Genomic DNA, 20,613 nt, shown 5'->3' with positions numbered 1-20,613 from the left:
TATTCGAGGAAATTACACACATTTTTCTTTCTCTGCCTGTAGAAAGAGGAAAGAAGAAAATTCGAAAGCGTATTTGCCTTTCGAATAATCTATATACACCGCTTTTATCGTTTTCACGGAAGCATCAGATTAAAATTAATTTTCCTCGGCAATTTTATTTGTTTATCATCCGCTGTAATTATATATAGAAATGTTATAATAATATTATTATAGCAAACGTTCTTTGAAAGAGAAAAGCAAAGAGTTGGTAACATTTATCTTATATTTAACATATACGTATATGTCTATTTACTGGATTTTATATAATATAAATGTAAATAATAATTGATACGCGTTTAAACAACAACGCTATAGCCACATTTTTGATAATTTTCAAGTGCACGAAATCTATTCCTAATTCGAGAATTTCAGCATTAATAATATCAATTAAAGTATCCGCAAATATATATAGAACAATAAATACATGTACCGTGTTGACGTTTAAAATGAAACTCTGAAAAATGTCCTATATATTTATAAACTACCTGTATAAATCTCTATATGTAATTTTGTGGGCTTTTAGAGCTGTAAACCCATCGAAGACGATATAATAGAAACCCTCGAAGGTTCGAATAGTATCAAGACCCGGGATCTAAACTACATAAGCCCGCTTTTCACTAAGCCGGCTGCCGTATTTAATGTGATTACGAAGAAAACGCGATATTTGAAATTACAAACTCCACAGGGCAAGCCAAATCAGTTGCATCGATAGAATACTGAACTCTCGAAGCCATCCATTTTATTAATTGATAATCAATAGTCGTTCGAGACCCTAAGTTTGTATCCATTCATTTCGTTATTTACATCCTTCGCTCGTGATACCAAATAAAGATACGTGAAACTCTTCGATTGTTTGCCAGTAATTTGCAGAATTTTTATATTCCTTCCCGATATGAAATTAAAAATCCCAATATACGTGTAATTAATTAATGGTTGTACGTAAAAAAAAGAGGTAGTCATGGTAGCTGAATGTATCCTTGGGGAATTATAGATTTGTCGATGTAAGTCAAAAGATAAATAGAAGAATCTCACTTTCTTCTTCAAGTTCTTTGTCTACATACTCGCATCAAACTTTAAAATCTAAAACGTCAAGAATAACGATATTTTTCTACGTGTCGTGGAATACTTCTCGATCGTGAACGTTTATGTAACAGAGTGCACTTATACCCTCGCTGTCGGTTTTTCCCCAGGAGTCCGTTTTATCCTTCCTCCTATTGTAGTATTTCCCCTCCTGATGTACTATGTATACGTATCTATGTACTTTTATCGCATAAAAGTATACGGATCGATGTTATTCAAAAGTTTTCAGACCACTTGTCCCACGCTGGTTACGTCGATCATGTCTCTTAAATGTATAGCGTATAAGCTTAAAACGCAAGCGGAGCTTCCAACGCGCAACGAAGATTATATCGCGATTTTTACAATATTGTTTTTTTTTTCTTTTAAGAAAACATCAAACTGCACTCGCCTCTAAGCATTATTATTGTTTGTCTTTCTTAAAGATAAAGAATGTTATATTTTTAAATTCTCGTCTGTTTTAGGAAATGCGAAAGTAGTCAAGTGTTCGTCAAAGATCATCACACTCACTGTATAGATACCTGTCGAACTACTACAATGTGCGGTGAAGTAGTCGTGCCCGAAGATCATCTTGACGTAAGAACATAATTAATAATTTCCATAGCAACGAACACGCAGATATTATTGTTAGGAAAATTGAAATATTAATTTATCACGAATATTATTATCAACAAAAGTTTAGTGTGCATAATGAGGGCTATGGAATGCACAAAAAGTTAGCCAGTTTCGATTATTCTCTTTTTGGAAACAACGTTTGAAAATAATATGCCTTTTCAAATGTAATAAGGTATTAAAGTGATATACCTATGTGAATAATTGTGGAGTATATATCAATTTTATATGCGTGTTTCGCGATACAAAACTAGATTATTCGTTGACGTCGAAAATATGCTTAACATCTATATATAACTATATCAGCAAAATTTGATGTAAAATCGATTTATTGCAGCGATTTCGTAGATATTCAATGTCCGTTGCTAGACGTTTAAATAGAACATTAAAACTTTAACATTGTCAAAACTGAAATTATTAAAAAATTCATGAATATTTATATTTAGATTTTTTTAACAAACGATAAAAACGATGATAATTACGATATTTTGATTTTCCTTCTTTTCCCTATTAAAACATTAAAACGCGTGGGTCATGCCTTCTCGGTTAATATAAGTTTAAGAATGAATTTATCTAATGATTATTCTTTACATATCAGATCATCTCTGGCAAAGAAATACTTGAAATTTGACTTATTAAACAGATTCGCTAACTGTTTCTCATTATGCTTTTTATTTCATTTCTGCGATAAATACTAATGACAGACCTAAGGCAGATAGAAATAACGTTTTCCCCTTGTAGAATTAACAGAATTGTTCGCAGTATATTCGATGCAGAAAAATAGAATGTAATGCGTTTACTTGATAAACAGGTTTGTAGAACATGTAATGCAACAGGACATAATTGCGGTATTGCTGAAGGAAGTAGGGCAGGCCCAGGTATAGATGGTGCCGATTTTGTCTTCTATGTATCCGCGATGCAAACTGCAAGATGCCATAAAGGATTAACCGTGGCTTATGCGGCGCATTGCCAAACAGAGGCAGCCTTAGATAGGTAAATTACTTGTCTGTGTATTTATCTAAATTATTATACGCATATTATTCTCTGCTACACATATATATTTATATGCATATTCTTAAATTTTCTTTATTTAATTGTTCTTTGTGATAGAATTCAATGCAACCGGAATCTCATTTGATATTTTGCAGACCGATAGCTGGTCACGCCAATTTGTGTCCGAACAGCATAAGCACGAAGCCACAGGAACTAGAAACATTATTAAGCACGGTGAAACATGAGATATTACACGCTCTGGGATTCTCTGTAAGTTTATACGCTTTCTACAGAGATGAGAATGGTGAGCCTAGAACTCCAAGGAGAAGCGATACAGGGAAACCGATGTTAAACGAAAAGTAAATATATGTCGCTTTATTACGCTACTACCATTTCATGCTTCAGAAATATTTCATCAATTATTGGTACTTTATTTCTTCCATAACCGAAGCATCTTTTACAAGATGAAATAAAAAGAAAGAAGTTATCTTCTATATAAAGATAATTAGAAAATTAATACATGATAAGATGGTCTATAGTCATTTCCATAATAGGGCGTCGTTTTTCTATCAAAGATATTTTAGGGGAAATTTAAGGATCTCTATCCTCGTGAAAGTCATCTTTTATATTTAATACACGATTACGTATTGTTAAATAAAGTTATCTTCTCCATGATATATTACATTCATTTGTAATAATCGGATCGTTATATTTGGAGGATTTCAATAAAAGTATAATATATCATCTGCCATGTAGATATGTACACATATCACATGAGAAAGCCGTTTCCTTCGAGTCTAACTAGCGTCGAAGGGAATAGCTCGCTTTCTTCAACGATCCATCATCCCGCAATAATGTCCCTTTGTCTTTCTCCTTTCTTTTCCAGCAACGAATCTTTTTTCTCGCATATTCTCGCCCCCTGACACTGAGTCGGTGTATCTGCCTTTAAAATTGGAAAATTCCTTGTGTTCCTGGTATTCTTGGTTCCAACGAAATCGTCGAACCGTAACGAACCAGGTTCCGGCCTTGTCAGACGAACACGTTACTTGCTCTTCGCCATTTCTTCTTTTCTTTTGGCGTTTCTCTTACATTGACTCGTAGCTTAGCAGTGATCTCATTCTCTCTTTGCCATCGTCTACCCTTCTGTATCCACGATCCATCTGACCGTAAGCTTGCGTGCTTTCATTCTCTCATATTTGAGCTTCTTTGTGTGGATCTTCATACGTACGTTTTACGTCTACCTACATTCAATGAACACTATGAGGATATATCTTGATAATCTGAAGAGATCTTTTTCTACAAATTCTACTGTATTGCGCTTATTTTGTAAGCGTTTTCCTGCTTTGTTAAAGTTTTATAGACCGGAGGAACTGGCTTCCTACGATTTGTTAAAAGTTCCCATGTTGCCGCAAACTGCTCTTGAGAGATATATTTTTTTTTTTTTAGTAACGGTAGACTATGCGATTATGGAAGTATGACCCTGGTAATAAAAGGGTGAGAACCCGTTAAACATTACAACATGACGAATACTACTCTCTAGGTTCACGACACAACCGTTTCTACTGATAGATCCAACGACGTTTCGAAAAGACATATGCTTAGGGGAAATATAGTTTTTCTCATAAGTAGAATCTTCAATAATATCTTAAATATTAAATATCTAAAATAATACAAAATTAATTAACACGTTGTGGATGTCTTTCTTTGCATCTGTAGGAAATTTAACGATGCAAAACTACACAGAACGAAATTATTATATATATAATATATGTGTTCGTCATGATATTTAATGGGTAAAATAAACGTCTGTAATATAAAAATATTAATTCCGCATTAAGTATCTGCAGACTGATCATGAAAATTAAGATATTTATGTTTATTTCAAATACCTTGCTGTATCGTTGTATCATTTATCATTTTGCTACGGTGTCAATGAATCTTTTTACTGATAATACTGGCTAATCCTGTTATATGCATATAGATTACAAACGCATCAATGGAGTGAAAACACGATCAAAACGGTCGTTAGACGATATTGGCAGGTACACGGTGGTTACGTGGAAAGGTCGATGCAGATGATAGTCACGCCGAGAGTTCGTGCTGAGGCTCAGGCTCACTTCAATTGTCCAGAACTAGAAGGTGCGGAATTAGAAGATCAGGGGGAGGATGGCACGGCACTGACGCATTGGGAAAAACGAGTCTTCGAGGTAAATTACGTTTAAGGTGAATCATAAAAACAACAAACAACGAATCGCAGAAAATCAAGAATTAATTTACTTTTAATCTTAATAAAATTTGATCAGCTTTATAAATGTTAGATGTACGATTTTCAGTGCTTATGTACTGTGTCTTTACGATTGTGATCTGGAATAATATTTTTTTTTTTTTTGTAACGTTAAAGCACTATTAAAGGAATCATCTGACTAATTATATTTGATTTATATAATGCTGGAATTTAATTTTTTTACAAAAGATCGAATTTATATCGGTTTATAATACTTTTTCTATCATTTCAGAACGAAGCAATGACAGGAACACATACGCAAAATCCCGTTTATTCGAGAATAACCCTCGCTCTTATGGAAGACACTGGATGGTACAGTGCAAATTACTCAATGGCTCAAGAACTGGGTTGGGGGAAAAATCTTGGCTGCGATTTTTCGATGAAGTCGTGCAAGGAATGGATATCTTCGAAATCTTCGCGACTATCGTATGTATCTTTACGTTACGTTTAATTATACGTCTTCACAATTAATGAAATAATTCCACCTAGAAATATTATAGACCATTTAATGGTTCATGAATATAATTAAACATTGAATACAATAAACACAAACTGTATGCTATGTAAAAATAAAAAAAAATTATTCTATAGGTATTTACATGATCAGACACTAAATATTTTTGATGTAACAGATTATTGTTTTTTAGAGGGAAGTCTATTCATCCCTTTTGTAATAAAGTAAAACAGGATCCGTTGCAAACCGAATGTACCGATGACCGAAGTTCGGTGGCATTGTGTAATCTAATTAAATATCCATTGCCTCTGCCTAAAAAGTACCAGGTATGAAATTGCTTACGTTTAATCGTCCTTTTTGCAAAATTTTTCTTTTTTAAATAAAATATTACTCTAACTACGGAGTATATTTTTACGGATAAAAGATAGCATTGTATCGATCTTTTGTTTCTTAGAACTTTGACTCTATCCCGCACGTACCAGCTGGAGAGGAACAATATTATGGTGGTTCAGTATCTCTGGCAGATTATTGTCCGTACATTCAGGAGTTCACATGGAGAGCTCGAAATATAGTAGTTAGAGGCTCTCATTGTCTCTACGAAGAGAATAATCCTCGTAAGTTGTATCGCAAATGATAATGGAAGTTCTATTCTGTTATAATATAGAAAACATCAGCTTTTGTTAAAGTTGTTTTTGGAATTAATACAAATTTTAACGAATTACGTAAATATTCAAGTTTAAGATTAAAGTAGAAGCTATCGCTTTAAAACGTTCTGCGTGTTGTTAATTTTCATAACGTAACGTTGAATAAATAGTATTCATAAATAGTATACATAAATGGTGTAGTATATAATAGAATATACTAATTTTATTAATTGAATTAATTCTGAATAGATCCAGATAAAAACTTTGCTCTGGAAAAGTATGGCCCACATTCAAGATGCTTCGATCACACAAACCAAATGTGGGAAGAAAGGGCTTGCAAACAAGCTCGGCAATGGCAGCATTGGGGTTCCGGATGTTATCAGTATAAATGTGAAGCTGGTAGATTACATATAATGGTGAGTGACATAAACCTACTTTTATTTTATGTTATATATTGTTATTAACATTCGCCAGCCGCGGTCAACGTCGTTTTCATCATAAGCTACCATAAAGATCGATGGTCTTTCGAATTTTCTGTCGCGATACATTTGGCTTTAACTTTTTATACCGTGGCTGTTAAATATTCGTAACAATATTTAATAATATAAGATCGATAAATTATATCCTCTTCAACATATTTTATTGTACAGGTCGCAAATTACACATACACGTGTTATCATGCTGGACAAGAAATAACTATCAGAATAATACAAAATGGTTGGCTTCATAAAGGAGCTCTGATTTGTCCTCCATGTAAAGATATCTGTCAGGTAAGAAGGAATGTTATGCCAGATGAAATATATATTACACACCTAAACTCAAAATATATTTTACAAATTAGCGAAAATAATTCTTTTTTTAATTTACTTATGCAAGATGTTCTACGAACAAACGAAATTTTATAAAGTGATTTGAGGTTCTAAATGGGAGGTTTCCCATTCTAAATGGGAAATGTCTAATAAAAATATTCCTGGTTCCAATTATTCCTGGTATAGTAAAATTTACCATCCCAGTTACCGTCCTTAACAATTATACTTAATCCCTTAAGTATAGCAATTCTTTCCTACAACTAAAAGAGATACTAAATATATGTATATACCTCATGTGTCTCTTTTTTACAGGCGGAACTAAAAGAAAAACACGAATACTGTAAGCCAGGAGATGAACATCCACCTGCGACGTATTATCACAGAGACAGTTTGTATTGTGCGTCCGCAGGGACACTTACAAATTTCGCAACATTTGTTGTTTCAATTTACTTCTTTGTTTTTAGATGATGTGTCATCTGATCTAGGTAATAGTTTTATCAATATTAGAACTAGACCGAGGAATTATAATAACGTACTATCAGAATGTCGTGTAAAAAGCGCTTCTTAATTACGGAATGCGAAGTGTTTGCTTAACGACATAGAAGTATGTTTGGAACCAAGTAATAGTTTCATAATACGAATATCAACCGAGGTGACAATTCTATTTTAATAGTTTATTGTAAAAAGAAATATTTCCTCGATAATTTTTATATTTCTGGACGTATAAAAATATATAGAAGTACGAATTTAGAGGTTCGACACGCGCGTACGGTTAATGTTCATGGTATTTCGTATTTTACATTTATGGCAAACGTATTTATAATTACAGTGATAAATTTTGACAAGGCATTTTTTTAAGTGCCAATAGTAATAAATATATAAAGGTTGATCTATTTTTGATGTGTCTGTTTATCCCAGAAAATATGTTGAATTGCAAGGAAATGAAGGATTTCAAGAGTTAACAAAACCTATATTTTTTAACATGAAAAGCAACAATACAAGGAAGTGAGAGTATAAGATAGATGTAACTCTACAAATAAGATGATCATTCAAGAACATTACTTCAATTTTATATGATATCAACCAACTCCTTTCAACATTTAATCTTATTGTTCTCATTTACTCTTCGTAGGAGTTTAAGAATATAAAATTTATATGTTTATTCATTAAGTACAAAAGTATGGAAATGTATAATGTTACTTTTGCTTTCATAAAGTACAATGTTTCTTTTGAGTCACATAATATCAAGGAAAATTAAATACCTCCAACTATGACCTACTGTATTTTAGACACAGTGTAGTTGCATATATTAGGCTCTGAATTTATTAGAGTTTTGGAATAATTAATTACTTTTGACTTCTAAAAATGTTCATATAATTAAATGTATTTTATCACGTTGTTCTTTTTCTTTATTGAAAAAACTGATAATAGAAATACTTTAAGATCTTAAAGTTTACAAAATTGCTTTCGATTTAACATACATTCTGAGATAAAATTACATAGAGATAAAAATGGATCATCCTATATATATATAATTACTTACGATAATTATGCCGCCCATTTTGTTATCATCTTTTTCTACGAACATCACGGTTTTTCACATTGAATGTACTGTGTAGTATCTAGGAATTTTTCTTCTTTTATGAATTGTTAATAACAGTCATTCAATGTCAGTTAGTACTAAATAGAGACGAATGATTACATCTGAAAGTATCAAAATATCTGTATAAGTGCCAATATACTACCTGTTTTCATTTATATAACAGCTTTAGTTATGTTATTATTTAGTAATATGTGTAAAATATCTTGGTAACCCTTATTCATCTTTTATGTACTCACAAGAATTATATTTTATTGTTAATTTAGAAGTACAAGTATAATATAGCGACCATAGTCTTTTTTATGGATGCAGAGTTACATAAATTGAATTTTAATCAATTTTTTTATGAGATAAAATGACTGTTATTGTATGGTAACATTCAATCATTTCTAAAAGCTTGTAATATACATACACAGTTGTATTTCTTAAAATACCTAAGTTTTGATACATTTATATATTTTATGTACTTTGTAGTATTAATTAATGCTATAATATAAAATTCATCACGGAATATTTTTTACTCTCTTATTTAACCATTTTTAATGTAAAAACCATGCAATTGTAGTACATTTTACATCAAAAAGTGAATAGGGGTTAAACGATAAACTCCTTGCTATAATTTCTTATTGTTACCTCGGAAATAATTTCAGTTACAAATTATAAAAACATTTAACTGTTATTACAAAGCTTAGACATGTTATTACAAAGTGTTATTACAAAGCAAAGATACGTTGTTTAACATCAAACTTCTAATATAAATTTCAAATTTGATAATTAGTATTATACATACATATCTGTATATTTGTTGTTTATTTTCTATTTCTGCATTTGAATTCGTTTTATCGCTTTTACAATACCTAAAGAATTGGGCGACTCTGAAAAACGAATTTAATTTTCGTACAATTGAAGAGAGATGATACGAGTTTTGTTTTTATAGTTAGATTATAATAAATATCATATCCTTAAGTATAGGAAAGGTATTGGAAGAATTCAGCAAGAAATAGGAACATCTCGCGGTAGGTTGTTCTGAAAGAGCTGTGCGTTTATAAAAATATCAATAAACGTAAATGACATTTCTAAGAAATAAGCGCTAGAGAGTAAGCTGTAAATATTTTACGACTACGTATTTAATAAATAAGAAAACAGAAGAATTTTTATGAACATGAAAGAATATATATTCACAAGAAAACAATTATGCGAATTGTTTCTTTATATTATATCTATGCATGAAACATGAACATTTTGTACACGTTACAAAGAAATTTTAACATTCCACTGCAAAAGATTTCAAGTTCAGAACAATTAATAACATGTAAATTATTAAATAATTAATTACAAAAGACTTAGAAAGTTGATATACTTGTAGATATAAAATCATATTGCTTCATCACGTTAAAAGCTCTCACAGTTTACAGAAGAGATTATGCAAAGTGTACTTATCTATCAAATTATTTTTCTCGGAGCTGCAATTGTGGCAGTATTAATGTGGTGAAACTTAGTAATTGTTTTCCTATACATTCCAAAGCAAGTAACGATAATTTCAGAAATTAATGTAATAAAATTCCATTTGATGTATTTAATAATTTGTAACATAATTGTGAAATTATTTAGCTTATTACTTTTTGCCCAATTTTTAAGATCATCATATTAATTCTTTCATATCGATGTTCAATTTGAAAAAAACGTATTCTGTATATGTATTCTGTAGAATAAATTTATTTTCAAATTGAAAAAGAATTTTTACTATTTCTTTATCTCTAGCAAAATTCTTTGAACAAAAATGATCTCAGATATGATCATTTAGTTAACTTTCGCAAATAAATATTGTTATTAATGAATCGATTGTAGCTAATTAATTGAGAGAAAATGTACAAAAATGTTCATCGTTTTTAATGAAAGGCAAGAAAGGATAGAGCTCTTTCTGTTATTAAAAATTGCATCCTTAAAGCTATCAAATAAAATATCGCTATGAAAGAATTAAATTAAAAGATATTGTGTGTTAAGTAAAATAGTACCGTTGTTCGGTGTATAATGACGACACTTAACGACTGAATAATAAATTTACGCTTTTCTAACATAATGAATGTTAAGTGCGGAATATTATATAAATAATGCAGAACGAGACTAAATATGTTTTAATAACATTACAAGGCCCAATTAACAATTATTATGAAAGAATGTGAAAGCATATACTGCGTGTGAGAGCGTTCACAGGACCTATAAGATATATGTACCATAAAATTTATTAAAAGTTAGAAATACCGCTGTAAAATCTTTATCTGATTATCTAATATAAAAGTAGATTGTTGTATGCGACAAAAGAAAAGTACAGGGGAAGAACGTGATATATGTATAAGTTACATCTTTTTTAGTTTCTTGTCTTTTTAGTACAATAGCAATCTTAAAATAATAAAACCATTTCATTTGTACGTGTAAAATAAAGTAACAGTTTGAGTTACGAAGGACATTTTTAAATCTGATTCTTGAATTAAATTTTTATTTTGTTTATCCTCCTGAAAGGACATATCGATTGTTGTAATGTTGTAAATGTTATTAATTTTGTACAAAGTATCATTGGATGATATCAATTCTATCAATTATTTTATTATTTTGGGGAGGAAATCTGCAAAGATAGGCTTATCACATTTATCCTCTTAGATCAACCGCTTTAATTGTAAATGCGCCACTCTATTTTCAGATTACGAAAACGTTCTTACCTTCTGTGTGAAATACATGTCTATTTAGAAGACAGGGAAGAGAAAAGAAAGATATTTCGCACAAAACGAAAGTTTACGGTCAAGTAAGAAGCTACGATAGAAATTATGATAACGTAGAAGATAATGAGAAAGGGTAAACGAATTATGTCATAAAGGATTCTAAGCAGCAGTAGAAATCAAAGCACGTGACATTGTATGTACGGTGAGACGCGTAGAAAATGTACCTTTATAATAGAAGCAAAAGACAATATTATTCAGAAAATTGATTTATATTTTAGTCTGTCCTATGTCTCTTTTTTAAAGTGTCTTCCTTTTCAAATTTACGTTATAAAATTTATGTATTATTTTACATGTTGCATCGAATGTACTATAATATAATTTCATTGATTTAAGCCTATCATTATGTAAGTGTGCCATGATTATAAGGAAATAACGTGTATGTTTATTGGGATTCAATATTGTTTCCTATATTATTGTTATATAAGGATTCTTACTGTTTGTATATCATCAAATCGAATTGTAATTTAATTACAAAAAAGGGACTTATAAGAAATTCGTTCATAAAAAATTTTAACATGACACGAATATTTTAAAACTAATTAATTAAATCCGATCTCAAATGTGAACCAATATGTGAGTTTATTCGTTCAATGCGTTACATGGATTACAAATGTCCCTTCTATTTGTACTTTTCTACTGTGTATTTTATACTATTTTTATCTTGGAATATTATTCCATCATAGAGTATAATATCCTATCGAATCATCACTAAAAAATTATGTAATGTAGTTCTATTAATGATATATTATTATTTGTTTATCGTTTTAGTGAAAACATGCTTAGATCATAAATTCTGAAAAACATCAATATGTATTTCTTTATAAGTTCTTCATACTTTTCAATTTCGTTAAATACGAGTCATGAAAAGTTAAATGAACAGTTTTAAAAAGTCAGTCAACCAAATCATAATGGATCTATGCGTGAAAATTTGTACTATTATTTAAATAAAAATCATATCAAGAAAAGCTTGCATTCTAAATAATTACTATCCTTTAAACAACATTAATAACAATGCCAAGTAACTCGATGTTGAATTACTTTATATTTCTTAAACGTTACGTAAAAGCCAAAAAAGTCATAACATATTTGCTTGCATATTTGCTTAACAATCTGGATATTAATTAAGGAAAAAGGTGTCAAATAATACAATCAGATGTTTACTGTTTTCTTAATTGCATCATGCAAATACTTATTAGAATTCATAAACTCCTTATACATAATTTTCTTATTATCCTATATATATATATGTATGTATATATTTTATGATATTATAAATGTATGTACAACTCGACTCATCGACATAACATACTAATTGATTGTTTATTGACAAATACATATTTCTCATGAATATATATATACAGTGAATATAAAAAGTATTTATACATCATCAATTTTTGTTATAAGTTATGCGTACAATGCAAATATTAGTACATACTTTGACGAAATAATTAAGAAAAGTGAAGCTTGGTAGTTGAATAAATATTTGTTTATCTGTGATCTTACGAATAAATTAATTTCAATCAATCACCAAAAAATATTTAATATTTTGTACCCAATATTAAATATTCACATACAATGTATCTATTGATAATAGTATAATAATTATGAAAATCCAGAAATTTGTTATATCCACATATAACAAAATTGTTTCCCAGGGAAAATATGAAATATCCATTTAGACTTTATGAAACTTTATGAACAGAAGCAGAGTATCTACTATTCATTCGTTCATTTATATACATCAATTTAATGTATCGATTTTATAAATGTTTTGAGTCTTTCTACTACTTATATATCGTGGAATTTCGTATATTTTAAACAATTAAACAATATACTTCCATATTTACAGCTAATGAAATATTTAATTATATGAAATAAAAAAAAAGAATTATCATCTATGTTTAAAAGTACCAATATTCGCTTCAAGTTACGACATTGCAATAAAAAGTAGATGTTGAAATACTTTCTATATATATTGTATAATTCGTACAATCTGTAATCGTACTGAAAACAGTCTCCTTCAACCCATACGTTGAAACTTGTTGAAAATCACACATAATTTAATATAATGTTGGAAAAAATATTCCTTTACTCTTCAGTACATGAGTATGTTTCGTGAGTATCTAATGAAATATTATAATTACGGGACGTTAATATTTATCACACAATACGAAATAAGTGTTAATAGGCGTTTGAACAATATCTCTTTGTGATATTAAAGCGAAAATAATTTAGCAGCTAATATTTGTCGGTCGACCATTTTATCCTTCGTCAAAATTAATCTAGTTCCATTGAATTTATTAATTCTAATCAATGTTATTCCGGCAATATATATAATAATATATATATAATATATATAATATATTATTATAATAGTCGATAATGTATCTGTTATATACTTGCACTATTATCCATAAGTTTAATTACATACACGTTTAGAAAATTTTTAATAAAATTATCAAACGGGTAGACATTATTGTTATGAAAGATTTCAGGATAAGGCAATGTTATTTAAGTATTAAATAAAAACAAAGTGGATTTCTGAAATTTTATAAAACACGAAATAAAATACTATCAATAAATAAAGAACGATGAGTGCAGTTAATGATAATTTATTTATCTTTATACATATTCCAAGAATTATATTATATATCAACAATCTATTTTACTGTTTCTTGTCATTTTTCATTTATTTTTGTGTATTATTATAATATATAATAATATAATACTGAAATATTATTTTTTTCACTTCTCGCATGATTCAACGTCATAAAACTCGTGAACAATAGTGCAGTGTATATCATATAATACTGACAATGAAAGTATTTATCGGCTTGCAATCACTTTTTCTTTGTTATTATATAACTATTAGAAATTTTCTTCTTATTATTATAAGAAAAATCATAGCATATATAATTATATTTGTACAAGTTACGCACATGTATTCGTACATGTTAGTCAACAATCGCATGCGTTCACTTGACAATCTCATCAATTTATATCGAGGAAGTCATAGCTATTATATTCCAATTGCATAACAATTTATAGATAAAACGTTACTTTAACGTAGTGCCAATATTTTTGATATAATAATAATAATAATAATATGTTATTATAAATATGTATATGAATGAATAAATAATTAATATTTAGATGATAATAAATAGTACCATAATAAATAAAATAAGAGAGTACAAAATGCAATAATTTAATGAAAGCTAAAATAAGAAATCTGGTTTTAAATTGAAAATACTACAATATGTTTTATTAGAATAAATTAAGAGTATCACAAATTATGTTTTCATCGAATTTAAAAAGTTCTAAAGCCGAAATAAAAAATCTAAGAAATGTAATTAAATTTCTTTCCCGGTTACAATGTAATGTATCTCTGTTACCAATACACAAAAAATTCCTTCGGTTAAGGCAATCATTTTAGTAAATCGATGACTAAAAAATCATTATTCTCGCTATTAGAAATGTTTTATCTAACTGGCATTTTAGCGTTTCACTAATCGTTCCTACACTAAATTCTGAGTACTTAAAATTGATACGCGTTCGCTTATTCGATACAAAAATGATTTGTGCCCTATTTGATAAGGAGCTGTTTGTGCTCGAGGCAACGTCAAATGTTTCATTTCATCGGTATACAGGAGCTTTCACGTTGTTGGCAAGCCAACAGGCAGTGTTTCGCTCTTATCATATCTCAACATTAACAACACCAATTCAACCTTACATACGTTGATGTATCGTAGCATATTGGAAGATTAATGTACATCGTACGGTTATTTTTCTTGCAATATTTTGTTCTGTAAAATATTCCCAATTAAATGCTGTAGTTGTTACGTTCTCCATTTGTATTGTACGTAAAATCAAGCAGTTAGCGTTAATTTTTTAACGAATAAAAAGAGAGTAATGTTGCATCCACGCGGTACCTAATAAAATTTATAAACAAATGCGTTGTATGGTACATACTGAAATGAAGAAATAAATAATGAGATATAATATCGATCTAAAGCCTCGTGTAGATTAGCCAAGTTATTGGAATTCAATTTATTTATAACTTAGTAATTTCAGATACGTTACTACAAATTTGTTATTTTATTAATTTAAAATCACTTCAAGTCACTTCACTAAATCATCCCCTCAAGTTTTGAGAACAAGTTCCTTGAGTACTTTAAGTTGCAAGTTGCTCTTTTTGAAAGGAGTACCAATTGTAATTTCAGTAATTTGAGCAAACAAACAAAACAAAGTAACTTCACATTATAACTTGACTTTTATAAATTCAAACATAAATTCAAATAACTGGATCAATCTGGTTTATGTGAACGAAGCTTATATAAAAGTGTTACATTATAAGCATTAAACAAGTGTTATGTTTAGTATAAAAATACTAACACTCACAAACAGCTTAGAAACTTAACGAAAAAGCTGACCATCGTACGATGTATTAAATTTTGCACTATCATAACGCATTCGGAATACATTGCATAAATAGCGTACATGTATACATGTACATATATTGACATTTATGTATATATAATCTACAAATATCATGTTGCAAATGAATTTAAAGTTGAAAAAAGGTTTGTTAAAAATGTATATAATTAGTGTAATATTGTACAACATGGTACAATTTCTACTTTACTACGTGTACAACTTGTGTTACAACAACAAGTATTTATAGTTACTTTTATAAATACCTACAGGAAATATTATAGTAAATTTCCAAGTTAATCTGAAGTCCAAGTGAATATCTTCAGTAAGTTTATCTATTAATTGTTTAATATAATATTCAGATAAAAATAAACTTTTGTACTAGAAATTAAAAATAATGCAAAATGTACAAGATGTCCGGTCAATAAGATTTCCCCATTTGTTTCATATAAATTTATACAATAATTAAAACTAAAAACAAAACTACATTACATCGATCTTCTTTATTCAATTATAGCGTATCTGTCAACCAAACACTAAACTGTGTCTATGTGCAATTTTGCAATTTTATGATAGTTTCTTCTTATCACTCTTCATTTGCTTATAAAATACTTATACAGTATACAGCGTTGCGTTGCTGGATATAATATTGACGTACACAGAGATACTATTATGTTTCTATCCAACATCATACGGTTATGTTTATGATCTAGGAATTTTGTTTTGTGAAGAGACGTTTATTAATAACAATTTCTCAAGCTTATATTACAGTCCCTGAATCGTCTATTTTGTAAATGATATAACAATTGTAAAGTATTCGTATCTGCCATTTTCTTTATTTAATTCTTATCACTTTTTTGTCTTTTATATAGTCAAATTTTGCTCACACGAATGGCTACTTCTATGCGTTGAAAACACACTCTATTCACAAATGGTCAGAAGATTACAATTTATTGCCGCACGATGCATAGTAATAGTAACAACAGTAACGACAACAATAACTATAATGATTTTAATAACCACGACAATATATGGAGAAAATATATCTGTATTATTGTACCAGATTTAAAATATATAATATAATGTGTAGTACAATAGAATACTGTTAGTACTCCTGGAAAAGTTAAATTTTAATATTTCTAAAGAAATGTTGCACGTGATCCAGTATTTGGACCTATATAACAATAAACAAACTTGACAAATATGGTAAATATCAATCAAATTAATATAAGCCTATGCATACCTATCTATATAAATATCCCATTTAAGTTGCTCCATATTTGATAAACTTTTCTAAAACAATTCCTTTATTCAATTATCATAACAGTATAGTTTAAAAAAGAAGAGAAACATTACAATAGGTAAATTAAACATAGCAATTATTGCAACTTCTTAAACACTATTTTATACCTATAATTTGTGCGGTTATTATAAATATATGGTATTTCGGCAAAAAATTACAGGCATATATTTCAGCGAAATGCCTTTAAATTGAAACGATACCGTATAACAGACAATCATTAATAATACACTAATTAATGAACACTAATTGTTAGTGATACCAAGGAATCTTTTGCTTTTACTCTGAAATCATAGAGAAGCATTGAAACTATATGATAATTTTATATAATTCGCTTAAGTTTATTATTATATTTTATATTTTAATACTACAGACATGTACTTACATTTTAATTCAAATTATGAAAAATCGTATTCTTAACTTCCAAGACAGTACGCCTTGAATCTTTCGGTTAAATATCGTTAATCTATAATAAAAAGTCTTAAATCTTTGATTAGTAGGAAATCGTACTGTGTTCATCGACGAACATCAATTCTGTATCGTTATTTATCGTACGTTATGCCTATATTCGATAACGTGTTTAGTATTTCAGATAAATACGTCAACTGGATTCGAGGTCTCGAATCAAATCCGGCACGCTTTTGAAGCGCGTATTTTCCACATAATATCGGCGATTATGTCGGATTTGCGCAAAGTATTCGTGCCGTAACCTTTCTTCCTGCAACGAATATTCCATTATCGACGAAGACGAGTTATTTCGGCAATACTGGCGATGGGATGACTGTTCAATTCCAGCGTAGTGAATCACGGGGTGCCATTCTGCCGCCACGCTATACTAACTAGCATGCGTTGGAGATCCTATGTCCTCCGTCTGCGTGGCGGCATCCCTAACTGCAAATATAAAATTCTAATTAATCGTATCACTTTATTGAGATGCAACATTCTAATAGGAATAATTTTAGCGTATAGCGAGTAACAGAGTGAATTGTTACAGAGGCAAACTGATATAATAGAACATTTTTCCATGCTGCATATGACATTAAAGTGGTTTTGCTTTCTTTGTATTGAATGTCTTCCCACGAAACAATCGACCCTTCAAAGTATTGCGCCTCCTTTCGACCTTCTCGTTCTCGTCTCGACTCTGAAAGCGTGAAGGAGGTCATGTCCGGTGAAGGTTTTTCATTGGGGAATGTGCCGGTGATGTTGGAGCCAAAGTTGAATCCAGGGAGAAGGACTCCGTGGACAAGTGTTGAGATCCGATGTGGTGTTTTGAAAACCACCGAGATCAATTGAGTGATCCACCTTGAATGCTACAGTGAAAGCAACGAGTAAATTATTTTGTTTAGGGTCAGCCGTCGGTGTGGCCCATTCTCGGCGATGGTGTAGGTGGTGTCTTCACTTCCTGTCCAGGAGAAAGATTCTCCGATGTGATAATCATGTTAGGTGGAACAGATGACGTAGTGCAGGACAGGTTATTAACCGTCGAAGTGCTGGTCGAGGAAAAGCTGCTCTTGGAACGTTTGATTGTTGTGGATTCTGGAGAGTCTACCGTGGGTTTCGACTTTAGATTGGCTTCAGAGTTACTGACGGGACTTAACCCGTTACTCTCTACGTTATGAATTACAATTACAGGGCATTGCACATCCTGTAATGGATTCGTAGCGATCCATGACTGCGACGGCTTGTCGCCTGGCGAGGTTTTATCCTTCTTCCGGTTCAGAGGATCTTGAGCGATTGTCTGATTTAAGGCGTTTGGTGGCGTTAAACCAGATTGTTGCGATGCTGACGCTGCGAACGTGGTTGTCAGATCGCGTGTAGGTGACACGTTGTGGGTATCATGCGATGAACTCTGCATGTCATGCGACGGGATCGGCGTTCGAGTCGATGCGATATTCTCCGTCGGCGGAGTTTGAATAGCGTTGCTGGTTTTATTTAAATTGTTGTCACTTCCTTGGAAATAATTAGACGGGTTACTGCTGCACTTGGGGGTCGACGGAGTAGAGGATCGCTTGGCCTCCATGAGCTCCCTTATTCTAGTGGCCAGGGAAAGTTAAGTTTTGAATGCTTCTGGTTCCTGTGCGATGTCATCTTCATCGAGTTCATATAACTCGTTTTGGAATAATTGAAATCGTCTCCACCCATCCTCAAGTTGAGCTTCATATGATTTCAAATATCCAATCTCTTGCATGTTGGACTGTTCATATTTGTCAATGCCTTCCCTTAATACCTTTAGGGTGCTTTCGAACAGTTTATCGCGTTTTCGTCGTATGCTGTTAACTTTTGACGTGGTCAGCATGATTTGTGATGAAGATACTTCGTTAACGAAGGTGAGACTTGTGATATACGATCGGTGATTCCCAATGAAGAGTGATTCCGACTGCGAGTTGTCGCTTGTCACTGTGCAGCTGAATGTTGTTGACGCGTGCTTCACGAGGAAGGTTATTCTCGAAGGTGACACGTTTTGTTGTGAAAATGAATGTAGTATCGTGGACAAAAGGCCTAAGATATCGGTCAAACCATAAACAATGTCGCGAGAGCCGAGGCGTCGTCGGGTCCATCAATGTGTCGTCAGTCCTTCAAGTGAATAGTTTCATAGAAAAGGCCTACGTGACCCTGGCCACGGGCCTTCGCAGAACACATGCGTGGTGGGGCTAAGAAAAGACAAAGGGATGCTAGCCCAGGGGGTATTAGTTAGTTGGGAAATCGTAGAGTGTGAGTTGAAAAGTCAGAGAGAGTGATCGCAGAAGCCGGAGAGTATGAATCGGGAAGTTAAGAGCCGAGTATGATAATAAGACGTACGACAATATTGTAATCAGTTCGTTGTATTGAATATTACTTGTTGAACCAAAACATCATTACTTGTCCTTCCTCTAAGACCCATTAAGTTACCACATGAAGTTATTGGAAATTGTTGCCGATGATTGTCCAGCTACGGTGGGACGCTGCCTGGTAGCGTGCCTCAATCAACGGGTTATATCTCTTCGAAAGTGACGCTCCTAACGTCCTAACTGACTTCGATGGAGTGATATACTTTCGCTGTTGGTCACTGGTAAGTGCACTTTTCACTGGCATGTGATCCGGCTCGAAGGACCATGAACTTTCGGACGTTCACGTTGTTGCTCTTCTGTTTCCAAAACATCAGAAACATAATACAAAGAGAGCAAAACCATTTTAATGTCTTCCCACGAAACAATCGACCCTTAAAAATATTGCGCGGAGGCTCAAAAGGAGTTTTGACCTTCTCGTTCTCGTCTCGACTCTGAAAGCGTGAAGAAGGTCATGTCCGGTGAAAGTTTTTCATTGGAAAATGTTCCGGCGAGGTTCAGGATTAAAGGTTCCTGCAAGCTAATAAAATTCAATTTATGGTAGGGCCTTAGGTTTATCGAAAGTCTGTCTAATGGTGCACCAACTCAAAATTTAACCAATTAACAGCAACGTCCATTTCCTTCACTTTCCAAACCAACGCTTTCCTCAATGATCCGATGATTTCGTATCCTTAAACACACTCAATCATAGTCAGAAGGAAGGAAAGTCAGTCGTTAGACGCCGGTCCGAATTGTTCGTTGGTAGTTGGCAGTAATAACTAATCC

General features: G+C 31.4%; 3 protein-coding genes across 7 annotated transcripts in view; 1 reads left to right on the top strand and 2 right to left on the bottom strand.

Moving 5' to 3' along the window:
- Positions 1-12,254, top strand: part of LOC126919856 (leishmanolysin-like peptidase) — a 207,395-nt gene extending 195,141 nt beyond the window's left edge. Inside the window, exons 6-15 of the mRNA XM_050729494.1 lie at positions 1,581-1,692; positions 2,540-2,721; positions 2,877-3,080; positions 4,703-4,928; positions 5,238-5,431; positions 5,653-5,785; positions 5,914-6,073; positions 6,353-6,519; positions 6,754-6,873; positions 7,225-12,254. Of these exons, the coding sequence (XP_050585451.1) occupies positions 1,581-1,692; positions 2,540-2,721; positions 2,877-3,080; positions 4,703-4,928; positions 5,238-5,431; positions 5,653-5,785; positions 5,914-6,073; positions 6,353-6,519; positions 6,754-6,873; positions 7,225-7,380 (1,654 nt within the window). The 3' untranslated portion in view covers positions 7,381-12,254. The remainder of the gene's footprint in view (positions 1-1,580; positions 1,693-2,539; positions 2,722-2,876; positions 3,081-4,702; positions 4,929-5,237; positions 5,432-5,652; positions 5,786-5,913; positions 6,074-6,352; positions 6,520-6,753; positions 6,874-7,224) is intronic.
- Positions 12,255-12,963: 709 nt separating this feature from the next.
- Positions 12,964-20,613, bottom strand: part of LOC126919871 (trace amine-associated receptor 9) — a 117,908-nt gene continuing 110,258 nt past the window's right edge. For all 5 annotated transcript variants that reach the window (XM_050729524.1, XM_050729526.1, XM_050729525.1 and 2 more), the window contains one exon: positions 12,964-17,914. The gene's annotated coding sequence lies outside the window, so the exon portion shown is untranslated. The remainder of the gene's footprint in view (positions 17,915-20,613) is intronic.
- LOC126919656 (putative protein TPRXL) lies at positions 18,372-19,043 on the bottom strand. The gene has a single exon (XM_050729138.1). It carries the CDS (start codon positions 19,041-19,043, stop codon positions 18,372-18,374), a length of 672 nt encoding a protein of 223 aa, XP_050585095.1.

The sequence above is a fragment of the Bombus affinis genome, chromosome 8 (assembly GCF_024516045.1).
Source record: "Bombus affinis isolate iyBomAffi1 chromosome 8, iyBomAffi1.2, whole genome shotgun sequence".
NCBI lineage: Eukaryota > Metazoa > Arthropoda > Insecta > Hymenoptera > Apidae > Bombus > Bombus affinis.
Note: the sequence above shows the minus strand (reverse complement) of the source record. Positions and strands in the feature narration are given on the sequence as shown.